Source organism: Oncorhynchus clarkii, chromosome 5 (assembly GCF_045791955.1).
Source record: "Oncorhynchus clarkii lewisi isolate Uvic-CL-2024 chromosome 5, UVic_Ocla_1.0, whole genome shotgun sequence".
Classification (NCBI taxonomy): Eukaryota; Metazoa; Chordata; class Actinopteri; order Salmoniformes; family Salmonidae; genus Oncorhynchus; species Oncorhynchus clarkii.
In genome coordinates this window covers 32,102,504-32,120,337 of record NC_092151.1, presented here as the reverse complement: position 1 = coordinate 32,120,337, position 17,834 = coordinate 32,102,504, and the positions used below count along the sequence as shown (strand labels likewise).

At 42.5% G+C, this 17,834-nt stretch overlaps 2 protein-coding genes across 2 annotated transcripts in view; one reads left to right on the top strand and one right to left on the bottom strand.

Annotated features, from left to right (window-relative positions):
* Positions 1–6,276, top strand: part of LOC139408671 (ATP-dependent RNA helicase DQX1-like) — a 20,191-nt gene extending 13,915 nt beyond the window's left edge. The window contains exons 7-12 of the mRNA XM_071152855.1: positions 1,196–1,354; positions 1,657–1,848; positions 2,031–2,156; positions 2,328–2,518; positions 2,804–2,994; positions 3,350–6,276. Coding sequence (XP_071008956.1) covers positions 1,196–1,354; positions 1,657–1,848; positions 2,031–2,156; positions 2,328–2,518; positions 2,804–2,994; positions 3,350–3,566 — 1,076 coding nt within the window. The 3' untranslated portion in view covers positions 3,567–6,276. The remainder of the gene's footprint in view (positions 1–1,195; positions 1,355–1,656; positions 1,849–2,030; positions 2,157–2,327; positions 2,519–2,803; positions 2,995–3,349) is intronic.
* LOC139408679 (endothelial differentiation-related factor 1 homolog) lies at positions 6,264–17,834 on the bottom strand. Its single transcript, XM_071152866.1, has 5 exons — positions 17,584–17,834; positions 8,087–8,138; positions 7,785–7,945; positions 6,999–7,092; positions 6,264–6,843 (listed from the first exon to the last, which is right to left on the bottom strand). The coding sequence occupies exons 1-5, from the start codon at positions 17,659–17,661 to the stop codon at positions 6,782–6,784; spliced, it is 447 nt and encodes a 148-aa protein (XP_071008967.1). The 5' UTR covers positions 17,662–17,834; the 3' UTR covers positions 6,264–6,781.

The window sequence follows — 17,834 nt, the reverse complement described above, 5'->3', positions numbered from 1 at the left end:
TATGTTTTGGATCATTGTCTTGTTGGAAGACAAATCTCCGTCCCAGTCTCAGGTCTTTTGCAGACTCCATCAGGTTTTCTTCCAGAATGGTCCTGTATTTGGCTCCATCCATCTTCCCATCAATTTTAACCATCTTCCCTGTCCCTGCTGAAGAAAAGCAGGCCCAAACCATGATGCTGCCACCACCATGTTTGACAGTGGGGATGGTGTGTTCAGCTGTGTTGCTTTTACGCCAAACATAACGTTTTGCATTGTTGCCAAAAAGTTCGATTTTGGTTTCATCTGACCAGAGCACCTTCTTCCACATGTTTGGTGTGTCTCCCAGGTGGCTTGTGGCAAACTTTAAACAACACTTTTTATGGATATCTTTAAGAAATGGCTTTCTTCTTGCCACTCTTCCATAAAGGCCAGATTTGTGCAATATACGACTGATTGTTGTCCTATGGACAGAGTCTCCCACCTCAGCTGTAGATCTCTGCAGTTCATCCAGAGTGATCATGGGCCTCTTGGCTGCATCTCTGATCAGTCTTCTCCTTGTATGAGCTGAAAGTTTAGAGGGACGGCCAGGTCTTGGTAGATTTGCAGTGGTCTGATACTCCTTCCATTTCAATATTATCGCTTGCACAGTGCTCCTTGGGATGTTTAAAGCTTGGGAAATCTTTTTGTATCCAAATCCGGCTTTAAACTTCTTCACAACAGTATCTCGGACCTGCCTGGTGTGTTCCATGTTCTTCATGATGCTCTCTGCGCTTTTAACGGACCTCTGAGACTATCACAGTGCAGGTGCATTTATACGGAGACTTGATTACACACAGGTGGATTGTATTTATCATCATTAGTCATTTAGGTCAACATTGGATCATTCAGAGATCCTCACTGAACTTCTGGAGAGAGTTTGCTGCACTGAAAGTAAAGGGGCTGAATAATTTTGCACGCCCAATTTTTCAGTTTTTGATTTGTTAAAAAAGTTTGAAATATCCAATAAATGTCGTTCCACTTCATGATTGTGTCCCACTTGTTGTTGATTCTTCACAAAAAAATTCAGTTTTATATCTTTATGTTTGAAGCCTGAAATGTGGCAAAAGGTCGCAAAGTTCAAGGGGGCCGAATACTTTCGCAAGGCACTGTAGATAGCTGTTACAGGCCAAATATCCTCTCTATGTGTTCTTCTGACCCCCCTCTCCTGTCCCTCCAGGTCTGTGTTTCCGTCTGTACCCCCAGGCTCTTTATGAGGAGGGCATGGCAGAGGCCCGCAGCCCGGGGGTGATGGAAGAGAACCTCAGCCACCTGGTGTTGCTGCTCAAGAGGCTGGACATCGCTGACATGGGCCAGTGCAAGTTCCTGGACAGGCCTGGTAAGGAGGGTCACGCATCATCTAGCTAGTTGAGCCTTGCTCTTCTCCTTTGAATTAATAAATCACACCTTTTTTTCATGGGAGTTTGTGTTTACTAGGTACCTTCTATTTTGTTATATCAGACAAAATATAAATATAATATCTTCCAATATCCCTCAATTTCTTCAATCCATCCCTCTCTATTTTATTCTCTCTTTTATTCCCCTCCCCCCAGCTCCCGAGGCTCTGATGCAGGCTCTTTTATTCCCCTCCCCCCAGCTCCCGAGGCTCTGATGCAGGCTCTTTTATTCCCCTCCCCCCAGCTCCCGAGGCTCTGATGCAGGCTCTAGAGGACCTGGACTACCTGGCAGCACTGGATGATGATGGGAACCTGTCTGAAGTGGGCATCATTATGTCAGAGCTGCCTCTGGAGCCTTCGCTGGCTAAGGCCCTCATCGCTGCCTGCGAGTTCGACTGTGTCAATGAGCTGCTCACCATTGCCGCCATGCTCACAGGTACACACGACAGACACACACACTACACTCACTACACTGACCAAGGTGCTTATTACTGGCTATAAAATGTGCCTTTACTCATAGCTTCTCTTTTTTACGTGCAATTCAGAATATTGCTTTGTTTCTATAACTTTTACTTTTTGTTCTTTAACATTCAATTCTCCACCTGTGTGTGTTCCCAGCTCCCCCCTGCTTTGTGACCCCCCCACCCCAGAGGGAGGAGGCAGCAGCCACTCACAGACGTCCACTGTTGCACAATGAGGGAGACCACCTCACCCTCATCAACATCTACAACGCCTATATACAGCGTGAGTCTATATAATACTACACACACACACACACAGCTGCAATGTACAGGAGGTTTGGTTTATGCGCACAAACACACGCACACAAACATCAACTTATAGATATACACATATGGGCACAACATGCATTTTACACAGTTCTCCTCCTGAATATTAATCTGATTGCTCTTTTAGACAATGAGGATGATGCCTGGTGTACTACCAACTTCCTGAACCCCACTGCATTAAGATTGGCTGGGATGATTAGGGCGGAGCTGCTGGAGGTGATGCAACGAATAGAGTTGCCCGTCTCGCCTCCTGCGTTTGGTTGCCAAGACAACTGCACTAATATCAAGCGTGCGCTCATCTCAGGGTTCTTCCTCAAGGTAGAAAGACTCATCAGTTCACTTCTCCATTGAAGATTATTTTGTTAGTTAATGTTGTGTCTGAATTTTGACAGGGAAATATATAGACCTTAACCTCTCTCTCTCTGTCCTCCCCCCTATTTGTCTTTACCTTACTGTCTTTCTCAATTTTCATATTTTCTTCTTTCTTTCCATTCTGGTGTCTCTGCCTTTTGCCCCCTCCCCCTCGGTCTCTCCTGCTATTTCTGTACTTGTTTCTCTATTTTGTTGCGTTTTCTCTTCTCCCTTCCCCTGTCTCTCTCTCAGGTGGCTCATGATGTGGACGGCTCAGGTAACTACCTCCTGTTGACTCACCGTCACGTGGCTCACCTCCACCCCTTCTCCTCCTATCTGTGTCGCCGGCCGCGCCCCAACCCCCCCTCCTGGGTGCTCTACCACGAATTTACCATCTCCCACGACAACTGTGTCCGCACCGCCTCCGAGGTGCATCCCCACATGTGAGTAACCCCAACATTTTTTGTGAACTTTTGTTGTAGTTAGTATGCATGTAATGCACACAGTAACCCTGAACTTCTTTAGGCCATCCACATAGTTGCGACTTTGCTTCCTTTTGGAATACTAGTCATTTGGTAGACAGTACAGTTTACTGTACTATCTGTCAGAAGATAGTGGGTGCATTCCAGATTTTCATGCTGCGCAGATGATCAGATCGAACAACCACAAGCATTAAACTTCTACAGAACCACGTTAATATGATATAGAAGTCTTCTGACATGTGCAAATGTCATTACATTGAGGTAAACTAGGCATTTAAGTGCATTACTTTTATGTAACCTTGTTTTCTGTGGGAAGGTTGGTGGAGCTGGCCCCTCAGTACTACCTGGGCAACCTGCCGTCCAGCGAGGGACGGGACCAGCTGATGGAGCTGAGACAGAGTCTGCTGCCCCCAGAGGAGGAACAGGAGAGGGGGCCAGAGGGGACCTATGACACACCCCACATTGAGGAACACTTAGACAGGACCGCAGATCCACGTAATCAGGACAGCACTGAGCTGTGTGTCATACAGTGACGGGAAAGGAGTGGCCGACCAAAAGCAGAACCAAGGGAGGAGAATCTGAGATGGAGGACATGGATGCACTATGCACACTCACAGTGCTACTGGGAACACACTACAGAACTGTACTGTTGCACGGACAGCTGATGAGGGAGAGAATGTACAGTACACTCTCCAGCCATACACAGCTGTATGGAAGCAGTTGTTTACATCTTAGTGAATAGGGCTCACCTACAGGTGTTAGTGAAATATTTTTCAAATGAGAGTACATGCATTTTTGGCACATGAAAATGTTTGAGACTGAACCTGCATAGTTCCTATAAAATAAACTGTATACTGGTACCCAACGTAATATACAGTGTATTTGGAAAGTATTTAGACCCCTTGACTTGATTTTTGCTGTGACATGCACTGTCAACTGTGGGACCTTACATAGACAGGTGTGTGCCTTTCCAAATCATGTCCAATCAATTGAATTTACCACAGGTGGACTCCAATCAAGTTGTAGAAACATCTCAAGAAGTTCAATATGGAGTCCCATAGCAGAGGGTCTGAATACTTATGTAAGTAAGGCATTTCTAAAAAACTGTTTTTCACTTTGTCATTATATGCATTGTGTGTAGATTGATGGCCAAAGAGTTCAATCTTGGTAGAATAAGGCTGTATCGTAACGAAATGTAGAAAAAAGGAAGGGGTTTGAATACTTCCCGAATGCACTGTTGAGAATTATATATTGTCCGAAAAGTTTACTATTCTACGAGGGTACCTGATACTTCACTGAAGATATCAGTCAGCTGTCAGGTGGACATGCATCCTTTCAATGATGACAGTTGAGGTATGGCATTGATGCTGTCACTTCCAGGGAATGTGTTTTTTTTGTTTGTTGTGGCACCAGCACCTATCTCTTCAGTGGAAACTTTGATCCCTTTGTAGAAGTGCCCAATCACAGAAGTTTGATGTGGACTGGACATGTGATTCTCAGGGCTCAGTTGGGTTTATAGAGGGCGATCTACCATTGTACAGAGCTTCCATGTTGAGGGATTTAGAATCCAGTTTTGCTACCGTTGTTCTTTGTATTCTATTGGGTTTAGTGTTTATCTGGACCCCTCTTCCCCCACCCCAATGTGTTTAAATAATCAAATATTTGTGTGTGCAAATCAAGGGTGTCAGGTCAGCCCCCCCTATCTAAAACAACTTTTAAGTATATGATATTGATCATCAAAATAAAAGGTTAATTTGTTGAATATCGACTTGAAATAGTTAACTACTTAATTTGAAAGGATTCCTCCGGCCTTTGATGTTAGCCGACACCAACCTGTCAAAGATAGAGCGTTTGTGCTTCTCCTCGGGTTGAGTGGTAGAGGGAATCCAAAACCAATTGTATGCCTTACGAAAACATTTTTTCTAAACATTCAGAAAGAGTATTTGGTATTTCATTTTGGATCCACATTAGCTGTTGCGAAAGCCGCTGCTACTCTTCCTGGGGTACACACAGAACATGAAACATAATATAGAACATTAACAGACAACAGTTCAAGGACAGAGCTACATACATTTAAAAACGGCACACATAGCCTACATATCAATACATAGATAAATATCTAGGTCAAATAGGGGAGAGGCGTTATGCTGTGAGGTTTGCTTTATCCGTTTTAAACCAGGTTTGCTGTTCATTTGAGCAATGGGAGTTCCATGCAATAATGGCTCTATATAATACTGTACGCTTTCTTGAATTTGGGGACTATGAAAAGACCCCTGGTGGCATGTCTGGTGGGGAAATTGTGTGTGAGCTATTAATTGACTTACAAACTATTTAGAATTGAACACGTTTCTTATAAAAATAAGTGATGCAGTCAGTCACACAGTCAAAACATTATTACGGACAGACCTCTTCCCCACCATTGAATCTATATGTTTTGACCATGACAGTTTACAATCTAAGGGAACACTGAGTAAACTCATATCTTGGAACAGCACTTTCAATGGGAAGTATTGAACAAGTATTGAGAACCTTTGATGTTGGATGTGTTGAACACTGATTGACCCCAGAAGCATAGAAAATATTGGTTGTTTTAAATACATTGTACATCAGGGGTAGGCAACTAGATAAGACCTTTCAAACAAGTCCTTTGAAAAAAAATTGCCCTGCTAGATCTGCCCCGGTCAACTGTAAGTGCTATTATTGTGAAGTGGAAACGTCTAGGATCAACAACGGCTCAGCTGCGAAGTGGTAGACCACACAAGCTCAAACTGCCACTGGAAGCAACGTCAGCACAAGAAAAGTAGAGGCTGTTATAGCAAAGGGAGGACCAAGTCCATATTAATGGCCATCATTTCCGAATGAGATGTTCGACGAGCAGGTGTCCACACACACTACATGACTAAAAGCATATTTTTCTTCCCCATTTGTGGGAATATTTTAAACAAATGTCCTAAATTAAACTAATCTTCCTGGTTCCTGGTGATTTTAGTCTTTTAAAACCAGAAAATCACCCCCTCAATATTTTGGGGCCTGCAGGCTGTCTGTTGCCGACCCATTGTACATCAATTGTACAACCTGAGTGTGCACAGGGCCAATGTGTCAGACTGGTTTAATTACCGCTAGTAACATTATAGGACACCAAAACATCTTATTTCAAGGCCTTCTCTAATAAAAAACTGCAGATAACACATTCTATCTTCAAAATTACCAACAGATGACACACACAGAAGTAAACTGTCAAACTTTATTTGAAGATCAAAACCAAGCTACAGCAGTAGGACATGTCCATATCGTAGTGACACAATATGCAAAGTGTGTGAAAAGGCTGCAATCAAGCACGTTCAAAATGGTTAAAAAGAACATGTTCAGAGAAAAATGTATGTTAGAGTCGATGCACATGGCCATGGTAAAATTCACCTGGTCTGTTTCAACCATCCCCCAAAAAAAGTTAAAGAAAAAAATTCATGTCAGAGCACTTTTGGTTAGCAAGTTTTGCAATGCATTCAGTCGTTCATTCATTGATTATAAGAAGTAATTTGTGATGATTTGTCAGTATATGCAGCTTGCAACGTGGTGGATCACCAGGTCCTGTAGCAGGACACAGGTGGAGGTCAGCCCAGGTAAAGGAGGGTGATAGGGGAGAGGGGGGTTTTGAAAGTTAAGGAAGGCAGGGTCATAGCTGGAGTAGGAAGGTGGGGATAGAGATGGGGGACAGGGGGAAGGGGGGGCTGATTTCGAGGCTTTGTCCTCATTTCTTCTTTGGTTTTGCCTCCAGAGGTAGTCCAATATCTTTCCCGCGCAGCTTCAAACCTGAGAACAAAAAGTTGTGACGTCAGACAAACAAGGACCAATGGTAAAATTAAAAGCACTGATAAGGTGGCATTACGCTACTCTGAAACATGATAAAACATAGGGGTGGATTATTAACAATGTCAGTGTGACAGTCTGTCCCAGATTCCACTCACCGATTGCTCTCTCAATTTTGCCCATGACCTGATTGTTGGGAATTGCTTTTCCACACTCATAGTCTGCGATGACCTGAGGCTTCTCATTAATTTTCTGAAAGTCAAAGCCAAAAGAGACATCAGAAGAAATCAGTGACCTAAAAACATGATATTTAGACCTACAGTCAAAAACTGTTGAAATGTCAGTCAGAGGCCATGTCATTTAAGCTACATACACACATGATTAGATGCATCTCGGAAGTGTCCTCCTCTCCTCATCTACAGCTGTACAGATGTGAATGTATTGGACATTGTTTTCACCTACCCTGTGTTTTCAGATGAGTACAGATGTAGAGAAGACGAGGAGAGTAAGCCACAGAAATTCTGACTACAGAAATGCACCAATGTCCTTATGCTGTGGTATTCAAAGTCAGGGGGAGCTGCAGTGGGGTCCCCCCCAAAATAAAAAATGAATACATATGAATAGTACAGATTATTGTATGGGGTAATATACAAACGATTTTGAGAAAGATCATTAAAAAAATTGCAAATATATTTAATGGTTTCTTTTCATTTTGATAAGGGATTAAAATGTAACGAATTAAGGGTTATTTGTTAATTAAAAAAATCTAAAATGTACCAATTTTAAGGTTGTGTCATAATATTTGGGGTGGGGTGGTCACAAAAAGTTACTGCGAAAAACATTGGGTCCCGAGAAATTCTGGCCGAAAAATTGGGGTCCTCACTGAAAAACGTTTAATACCTCTGTCCTAATGAGTCATGTGGGTCTGCAGCAGCTTTACTCACAGTGGCCAGATCTTTCTGGGTGAGGCCACTGTTCTGGCGGCCCTGCTGGATAACCTTTCCCACCTCCAGGGAGACCCTCAGGTGCTGCAGCTCCTCTGTCTCCCGGTCCAGCTTGGCGGTGTTCTTGGTCACCAGGTGCTGCTTGTTCTGCCCTGCAGACCCTGTGGACACAGATGAATTGGCGTGGTTAGTAAACAAGCCATAACATAATTTCATTCAGAAATCAATCCATCATGTTCCAGACCTCCTAGTAGGGGAGATGGTGGATTGCACATGAATTGCTATTTATAATAAAGGCTTACATTTCTTGGTAGTATCGAGGTCTTCTCCACGTCTCTGTGCAGCTGTGATAGCCTAGAGATAACGTAGTACATTATTCAACACTTTACTATACCATTCCATAACAAAGGCTATTAGCTAGTATAGATGAGTAGTCCAGGACAGGGTGCGGATACAACACACAATCCAAACACAAGCCAGCTACAAAAACGTTTTTAAATGGTGTTAATTAACAAACAACAAAAAAATATATATATATTTTCAGTCTCCTGATTTTTTCTTCTTCTTTTCAGTCTCCTGGGGGGAAAAGGTATTGCGGTGCCCTCTTCACAACTGTCTTGGTGTGCTTGGACCATGATGGTGTCCACATCACCAAGGAACTTGAAACTCTAGACCCGCTCCACTACAGCCCCGTCGATGTTAATGGGGGCCTGTTCGGCCCGCCTTTTCCTATAGTCCACGATCATCTCCAAGGTCTTGCTCACATTGAGGGAGAGGTAGTTGTCCTGGCAGTGTGTCTCAGACCTCTTCCCTATAGGCTGTCTCATCATTTTCAGTGATCAGGCCTACCACTGTTGTGTCGTCCGCAAACTTAATGATGGTGCAGGGGTTGTGCTTGGCCACGCAGTCGTGGGTGAACAGGGAGTACAGGAGGGGACTAAGCACGCACCCCTCAGGTGCCCCTGTGTTGAGGATCAGTGTGTTGGATGTGTTGTTACCTACCCTTACCACCTGATGGTGGCCGTCAGGAAGTCCAGGATCCAGTTGCAGAGGGAGGTGTTTGGTCCCAGGGACCTTAGCTTAGTGATGAGCTTTGTGGGCACTATGGTGTTGAACGTTGAGATGTAGTCAATGAACAGAATTCTCACATACATTTGAAGTCGGAAGTTTACGTACACTTAGGTTGTACACTTAAGTCGTTAAAATTTGTTTTTCAAATCACTCCAGACATTTCTTGTTAACAAACTACAGTTTTGGTAAGTCGGTTAGGACATCTACTTTGTGCATGACACGCGTAATTCTTCCAACAATCGTTTACAGACATCCAGTGGATCAGAAGTGTACATTCACTAAGTTCACTGTGCCTTTAAACAGCTTGGAAAATTACAGAAAATGTAATGTCTTCATAAGCTTCTGATAGGCCAATTGACTTTGAGTCAATTGGAGGTGTACCTGTGGATGTATTTCAAGGCCTACCTTCAAACTCATTGCCTCTTTGCCTGACATCGTGGGAAATTCTAAAGAAATTAGCCAAGTCCCCAGAAAAAAAATTTAGACCTCCACAAGTCTGGTTCATCCCTGGGAGCAATTTCCAAATGCCTGGAAGTACAACGTTCATCTGTACAAACAATAGTACGCAAGTATAAACACCATGGGACCACGCAGCCATCATACCGCTCAGGAAGGAGACAGGTTCTGTCTCCTAGAGATGAAGGTACTTTGGTGTGAAAAGTGAAAATCAATCCCAGAACAACAGCAAAGGACCTTATGAAGATGCAGGTAAAACAAGTCCTATATCGACATAACCTAAAAGGCCGCTCAGCAAGGAAGAAGCCACTACAGAGACGTCATCTGCTTGGCTCACCCTTCTCACCACTGAGTTGGAGGACTACCACTCCATCGTTATGGATTTGGCATTCATTTTGGTGGCGCAACAATCTGAAACTGACATTGCCGGTTCTGCTTTCACTGCCTATTGGCTTCTGCAGTGGAATGTCAGCACATACTGGGGCTCTCAACAGCAGTACTGTAGCCTCTGCGGTTGTCCACCCCACCCTTCCTGCATCCTGTCTGCCCCAATGCCAGTAGCCCCTAATGCATCCCCCACACTGCCTCTGCTTGTTGCGCGGCTCGACTTCTGGCTGCCCCCCCCTCCAATGCCCTGGTTACATTTTCCTTAAACTCACACTTCGGCACCTGCTCACACCCTCTCTGCCAGTGACCAACTCTCCACCACCAGTCCCACTGGTCCTGTGACTGCCATTCCATTCCATCCCATCCCTTCCAGCAATGAACACTGACATCTCAGCCAGTTACTTGCCATTCCTCTCATCTCAGCCATCTTAACATGCCGCTCCTTCCGAGCCATTATTAATCAGGTTCCATCGCCTCGGCAATGGTTCCAATCTGAGACTAATCATCCCTGTATGGCTATCCTGCTGACCAATTCATTGGACACTCCTTACGCATCGGAGCTGCATCCATGGCATCAACACCATACAACTCCCCGGACGCTGGTCCTCTCAAGCCTATCATTCCTACATCTACTGACCTCAACAGCCCACAACATGCTCATCTTTCAGAACCTGCATTAACTCAAGTCCTGCCTCATTTCAAGTCCTGCCTCATACCTCACACACAGAATCCTACCCAATCAGCCAAAAGCAGATTGGCTCACCAACTGAGCCTGAATCACCAAGGTCTTTTTTTCTCTCCTTGCGACCGTCGCTTCTGCTTGCTCTCCTGATGTTTAAGGTTGGGTCACTGTGGGCATCTCATCCATACGTTTGTACTACCTAAACTATAATCGCCAATGACACGGCACCTGCGGTCCAGAACAGCGCATTTCCTCTCAATGGTCTGACTACCTTGGAGTTAGTTTTGGCGATTGCCATCACCACAGCAGCCTAACTACCATGGCTTGATGACATCTGAGACTCCAAGCAAAACTCGACATAGTAGGGTTGGACTGTTGACATTCAATCGAATATCGTGATATTTGACATTGAAGATATTGTGAAGTGAAAGACAACTGCGATTTTGATTTGTAAATTTAAAAGTAATGAATTAGGCTGCATCTACAATGCATTTATAAATTATTCAGACCCTTTGACCTTTTCCACATTGTAAATATATTAAATAAATCACAATCTACACATCTTATCAAATGTATTAAACATAACTTATTTACATATCTATTCAGACCCTTTGCCGTGAGACTCAATTGAGCTCAGGTGCATCCTGTTTCCATTGATCATCCTTGATGTTTCTACAACTTGTCAATTGAATGGGACATAATTTGGGAAGGCACACCTGTCTATATAATCTAATTTATTTTTAAAGCCCTCTAGGTTTCTTCCTAGGTTCTGGCCTTTCTAGGGAGTTTTTCCTAGCCACTGTGCTTCTACACCTGCATTGCTTGCTGTTTGGGGTTTTTAGGCTGGGTTTCTGTACAGCACTTTGAGATATCAGCTGATGCTTACAGGCTATGAAGGGTGGCCAGTCCTCTTCTGGCTGTGCCATTTATAAGGTCCCACAGTTGAAATTGTACTTTTAAATTCTGTAATGGGAGAGTGGAAGAAGTGAAAATATTGTCTAATCAACAATGACAAGCCACCGGGGTCTGACAACTTGAATGGAATATTACTGAGGATAATAGCAGACAATATTGACATTCCTATTTGCCACATCTTCAATTTAAGCCTACTAGAAATTGTGTGCCCTCAGGCCTGGAGGGAAGCAAGTCATTCCACTTCCTAAGAATAGTATATCCCACTTTACTGGCTCAGATAGCCGACCACTGAGCCTGTTACAACCCTTAGTAAACTTCTGGGGGAAGAAAAGTGTTTAACCAGATACAATGCTATTTTACAGTAAACAAATTGACAGACTTTCAGCACACTTATAGGGAAGGACATTCAACAAGCACAGCACTTACACAAATGACTGATTGGCTAAGAGAAAATTATTAAAAAGATTGAAGTCTAAAACAGCCCCTGCAATCATCTGCTGCTGGAAAGCTTTACACCCCCTGCTATGTTGTGGATAGAGTTTCCTGTAATAGAACAGGGTGTTCTTTAATGGAAGCCTCCAACATAATGCAGGTAGAATTAGGAATTCCCCAGGGCACCTGTCCAGGTCCCTTTTTCAATCTAATGACATGCCAAGGGCTTTGAGAAATGACAGTGTCTGTATGCAGATGACTCAACACTGTACATGTCAGCTACTACAGAGACTGAAATTACTGCAACACTTAGAGAGCTGCAGTTAGTTTCAGAATGGGTGGCAAGGAATAAGTGTGTCCTAAATATAAATAAAAGCATTGTATTTGGGACAAGTCATTCACTAAACCACGTGGAAGTTGAGGTGACTAAACTGCTTGGAGTTACCCTGGATTGTAAAATGTCATGGTCAAAACATATTGATACAAAAATAGCTCAAATTTGCAAATAAATTCATTAAAAATCCTACAATGTGATTTTCTGTTTTTTTTCTCATTTTGTCTGTCATAGTTGAAGTGTACCTATGATGAAAATTACAGGCCTCATCTTTTTAAGTGGGAGAACTTGCACAATTGGTGGCTGACTAAATACTTTTTGCCCCACTGTAGCTATATTTGCTACGCTATCCATTTGATTAAAAATGCTGCTAGCTAGATTGAAGCTGCTGGGGGAAAGTCATGTAACGTTTGACTGATGGGAGTTAGCTGAGTTCGCTACCTAAGTGGACTGTTCCTAGGTTTCTAGAAAATAACAATATATTTGCTAGCTATATGACTGACTATTGTGAACACTAATGGTTTTGATGCACTGGTGACAAAGTTGGCAAGAAAAATTAGCCTTTTTCCCCCACTGGCAACAGGCTGTGTTTTGATATAATTTGGCAAATTTACATGAGTGTTTCATTAGTTAACTAAGTTACTGTACTGACTAGGCTAATTCATGTTGGTGTTGCAATTCAGATGAGGGCTTTAGATCACTAGAAAGAAGCATGGAAACAGACCAGGGCCCTATTCATCAAGCATCTGAGTAGGAGCAATGATTTAGGATCAGTTTTGCCTTTTAGATCACAATGAATGTTTACATTGACATGGGGGAGCTGGTCCTAGATCACTATTCTGAAGACCCTTTGTGAATATGGGTCGGGTCAGGTAAGAAAGCTGTTGCTCAATACCTTGAACAGCAGTCGCTCACCACAGGACGAGGTATTAGTATCAATGCTTATGAACTGAATATTTGTATGAATTTTCAGACACTAACAAAAGGGTTGAATTGTTCAGCAACATGTGCAGTGCATGCTGACATGGCTTTGGTGATGAAAGCTACAATGCATTTTGTCATCTCTACATCAGGCTGTGACATGGGCTTGGATGGTGACATCTTCTTCAAGCTTTCTGACTGAATTACAGGGGCCTTCAGTGGTTCCGGAAGCAAGGGCCTAGTGATGAGCGATTAGTGCTTTTTGAAGTTGTTTCGATTTATATGGGTTGAATGCTGTAACGGAATAAAACAAAAGTCCCATGATGGTAGTGACTGCCCACTACTGCTTATCACTTCGTAACATTAAAATATTTAAGTTGTGTAGAGTTTTACATTTCAATCCAAGTCATCTCTATAGAGTTGCTGGCTATGCTGTCTGACAAAATCACTGTTGTAGTTCTTAAAGTAAAGCATACTTAAGACTGCTGAAAACCAACAATCACTTAAATAATGTATTTTCAGGTAGAGATCATTTGCGAAGCAACAGCGGCTCTATATCCCCTCACGATCACGCATTTTCTTTCTTCCGTAGCAGGAGTAAAAGAAAGACCGGACAAGTAGATGTGCAATGGATTATAGTCATTGTAGGCAATTACCACGTTTTATGTGCTAAACGATGAAGAATATTGGCCTGTTATTGGGGGGGGGGCTTCATGAGTTCCGTGTTTGTGGCCCCCACCAAAGTTGCACATCCTTGATGTTTAAGTTATCAGAGTTAGTAAAAATTTGAAGACCAACATGCTATGAAAAAGTTGTTTTGTAACCGTAGAATAAATGGAATGTTTATTAAAATAAATGTAATTACATGGCAAGTCACCAAGTCCTAGAGAGATTTACTTATCAAAATGCTGGGGTAAGCCTACACTACACAGCCCTTATTTTAAGTTTCTAAAATCCCTTATGGGAAAAGCGATTGGAAAAGTTTCCCTGTGTGACCGCTAGGTTTTATGGGTATTGAGACTCCTACTGTGGTACTTTATACGAGCAGAAAAAATGTAATGTCATACACGTGGTATGTGATATACCTCGGCTGTCAGCCAATCAGAATTCAGGGCTCAAAACACAGTTTTAAAAAATCAATTATATTTACAATGTCGGATAAAAAAAAAAAAGTGATAGATTCATACATATGCTATAGGGCTGTCCCTGCCTAAAAAAAACTAAAGTAGTCTTGTTCTTTTGACCAATTTTTTTTTACATGTATTTTTCCATATATAGTCACATCCTATGTGACTAAATGAAATCAACTATATGCATTGAGTGTGTCTGATGCTTTAAGCTTACGGTTTGATGAAATAAGACAAATGCCTCGAGGGGCCCCAGAGATCTAGATAACCAACCAACAAAAAAACAATCTGACCCAACTATTCTCCTCCTTCTCCTTTCGCAGAGTCTGCCATTACTCTCCTGAAATAGGCGGTAATAGGCTACACGAGTCTGCCACCTTTCATGTGGGAAGCCAATTTATCTTACCATTTCTACCGATCTGTGTGCCAGTTAAGGTTAATATGCACATTTTTGTGAAAGTTATTTAATTTATAATAATGTCTTCATATCTCAATCCTTGCCATGTGGTTAATCAAAATTCTATCCAAATGAAAAAGAAACCTAAAAAAGGTAACTAATTGCCAACCATATAAAAACAGCCTACATAGCTGCAAGTAGAAAATATAATAAATATCCTATAAATCACATCGTTGCAGGCCATGTGTAGTCAGACTTCAAACATTGTATCAACTATTATCTTGGGTCCGGCTGAAGCTTGTGCTAGCGAATTTGCAACATTGCATAAAATATTCTGGGCCCTCAGTTTGTGAGACGCAGAGTAGGTGAACGGATGATCTCCGCGTGTGTGGTTCCCACCGTGAAGCATGGAGGTGGTGGTATGGTGTTTTGCTGATTTATTTAGAATTTGACCAAGGAGAGATGGAGTGCTGCATCAGATGACCTGGCCTCCACAAGCACCTGACCTCAGCCCAGTTAAGATGGTTTAGGATGAGTTGGACCGCAGAGTGAAGGAAAAGCAGCCACAAGTGCTCAGCATGTGTGGGAACTCCTTCAAGACTGTTGGAAAAGCATTCCTCAAAGCTGGTTGAGAGAATGCTTAAGAGTGTGCAAAGCTGTCATCAAGGCAAAGGGTGGCTACTTTGAAGAATATAAAAATATATTTTGATTTGTTTAACACTTTGGTTACTACATGATTCCATATCAGTTATTTAATTGTTGATGTCTTCACTATTATTCTACAATGTAGAAAATAGTACAAATAAAGAAATACCCTTGAATGGGTAGGTGTCCAAACTTTGACTGGTACTGTGTGTGTGCGAGCGTTACTGCTCGACTCAAAACAACCTCCGTCAATCAACAGACTAACAACCAAACAATCAACTAATTGTGGTCAGCACTGATATGCACTACTCGTTTGGGGGATTTTAAAGTGAAACATGGCCTTTAAGATAAAGAATTAACAAATTCAAAAGAGGACTAGTCTTGAATGCACCCGCTAACTAGTTGCCTTGAAAGCAGCTCCCTAATGTAGCAACTCAACAAGCACCAGCTGCTTCTAATTGCCAATCAGCCTAGCCAAACTCATGCTAACATTCCATCCATTAAACCCTCAGATGTAAAGTCCCCTTTTTAAAGGACATGCGTGGTTCTGGCTGACATTTTCGCTTATAAAATCGATCTGTGGACACCGTAGATTGTAATGGCTGGTAGTGAGAAATAGCTCTGGTTTCCACCAAGACAGTATATTTTCAGAGCCTGTGTGACTTAGGATGTCAAATCTGAAACCACATTACGCTGGAATGTTCCCCCTACCATTTCATTTGCTTTTCCGACTGACTGTCCATAAACTCTTGGCTGAACCCTACATCACAGCCAATGACAAAGCACATGCCTGCAATCATTACATCGTAGCGCAGCAGGAGAGAGTGGTTTCCTCATGGTTATACATTCAGAGATCGATTATAGCCATTCACCTAAAATATTTTTCATTTTAAAACAGAAAACACAAACGGACAAGATTAATATGAGATGAAGGGCAAGTTCCTAACGACTTCAGGAAGCCAAGCTATAGTAATTTGACATTCACAGCAATGGGGGCAGAAGTTTTGATCAAGAGTGACCTTTGGAAAAGATGCACCTTTTCTCTAACACTAAACGTACAACTGTATTTTACAGTTGTGGAATCTTAGTTTTTATAAATTTGATTATACTACACTGAACAAAAATATAAACGCTACATGCAACAATTTCAAAACTTGTACTGAGTTACAGTTCATTTCAGGAAATGTATTAATTAGGCCCTAATCTACAGATTTCACATGGATGGGCAGGAGCACAGCCATGGGCGGGCCTGGGAGGGTATAGGCCTACCCACTTGGGACCCAGACCCACCCACTGCAGAGCCAGGCCCAGCCAATCAGAATGAGTTTTCCCCCACTAAAGGACTTTATTGCAGACATAAATACACCCCCCCCCCCTCCCCCCTGATTCCGCAGGTGAAGCTGGATGGAGATCCTGGGGTGGTGTGGGTCCGCGTGGTTTGCGACTGAGGCAAGTTGGAAGTAGTGCCAATTCTCTAAAATGACATTGAGACAAATTATGGTATGGTAGAGAAATTAACCTTCAATTCTCTGGCAACAGCTCTGGTAGACATTCCTGCAGTCAGCATGCCAATTGCACACTCCCCCAATTTGAGACATCTGCATATTTGAGTGGCCTTTTATTGTACCCAGCACAAGCTGCACTTGTATAATGATCATGCTGTTTAATCAGCTTCTTGATATGCCATACCTGTCAGGTGGATGGATTATTTTAGCTCACTAACAGGGATGTAAAAAAAAAAAGTGCACAAAATTAGAAATGTGGGATCTTTTATTTCAGCTCATTAAACATGAGAACGCTAGATGTTGCACTTATTTTTGTTTAGTATATATTGAAAGCTTATTTCAAGCCTTATTCATACGGTTTTGTTGTAGGAAATACATAAGATGTTAAATGTACAAATTTGATAAATGTATCAAATTTGGAACGTTACTTGATTGTGTGCTCAAGTGAGTAGAGTACACCTCGGCAATAACCATTTTTCACCAGAAAGGTGAGATTACCCTTGGAGTATGCAGCATTACTAGATATTATGGCCCTGATAGTATCTAAATCATTATTTTGGGCGATTATGCAGGTTCACATTTCGATTGCATTCAGTTACATTGAACTGGTTAACTAAATTACACCGATTTCCATGTTTGGTCCTTAACCAAAGTGAATAAAAATATTAATCGACGTTAGACAAATGACTAGCTAGATGAAAACCCACAGTCGTTTTCTGTCCACGTCGATCGTTTTACCTATCGACCAGGAAATTCCAAAGAGAAGCGAGAAGGTTGTCCCCCGGGATGTATAATATTAGTAAGGTTGCCTGCAGGCAGTGACCGTGTGTAGCCAACATGGGCTCAGTGGTTGGATTCAACCGCATGTTCACATGTTGGCTAATGTTAGCTGCTATAGCTAACGCTAGCTGACTAACCGTACTGTACCTGCTTAGATTTGGCCTGGGCAGCAGTCGGACCCTTCTTCCTCAACACAGTCACAGTGTCCCAGTCGCTTTCTGCCATTTTTCCCAGGAATTATTACCTTAACGTTACGACAATAACTATATATACAAATATAAACCTATCCGCCGGGGGGTATTGAAACGATAGCTGACAATGTAGGGCGACGTAAGGCTTACTTTGCTACGCTGGCGCTGACAAACGACGGAGTCATTGCGAGGGTTCGTTTATGGTTT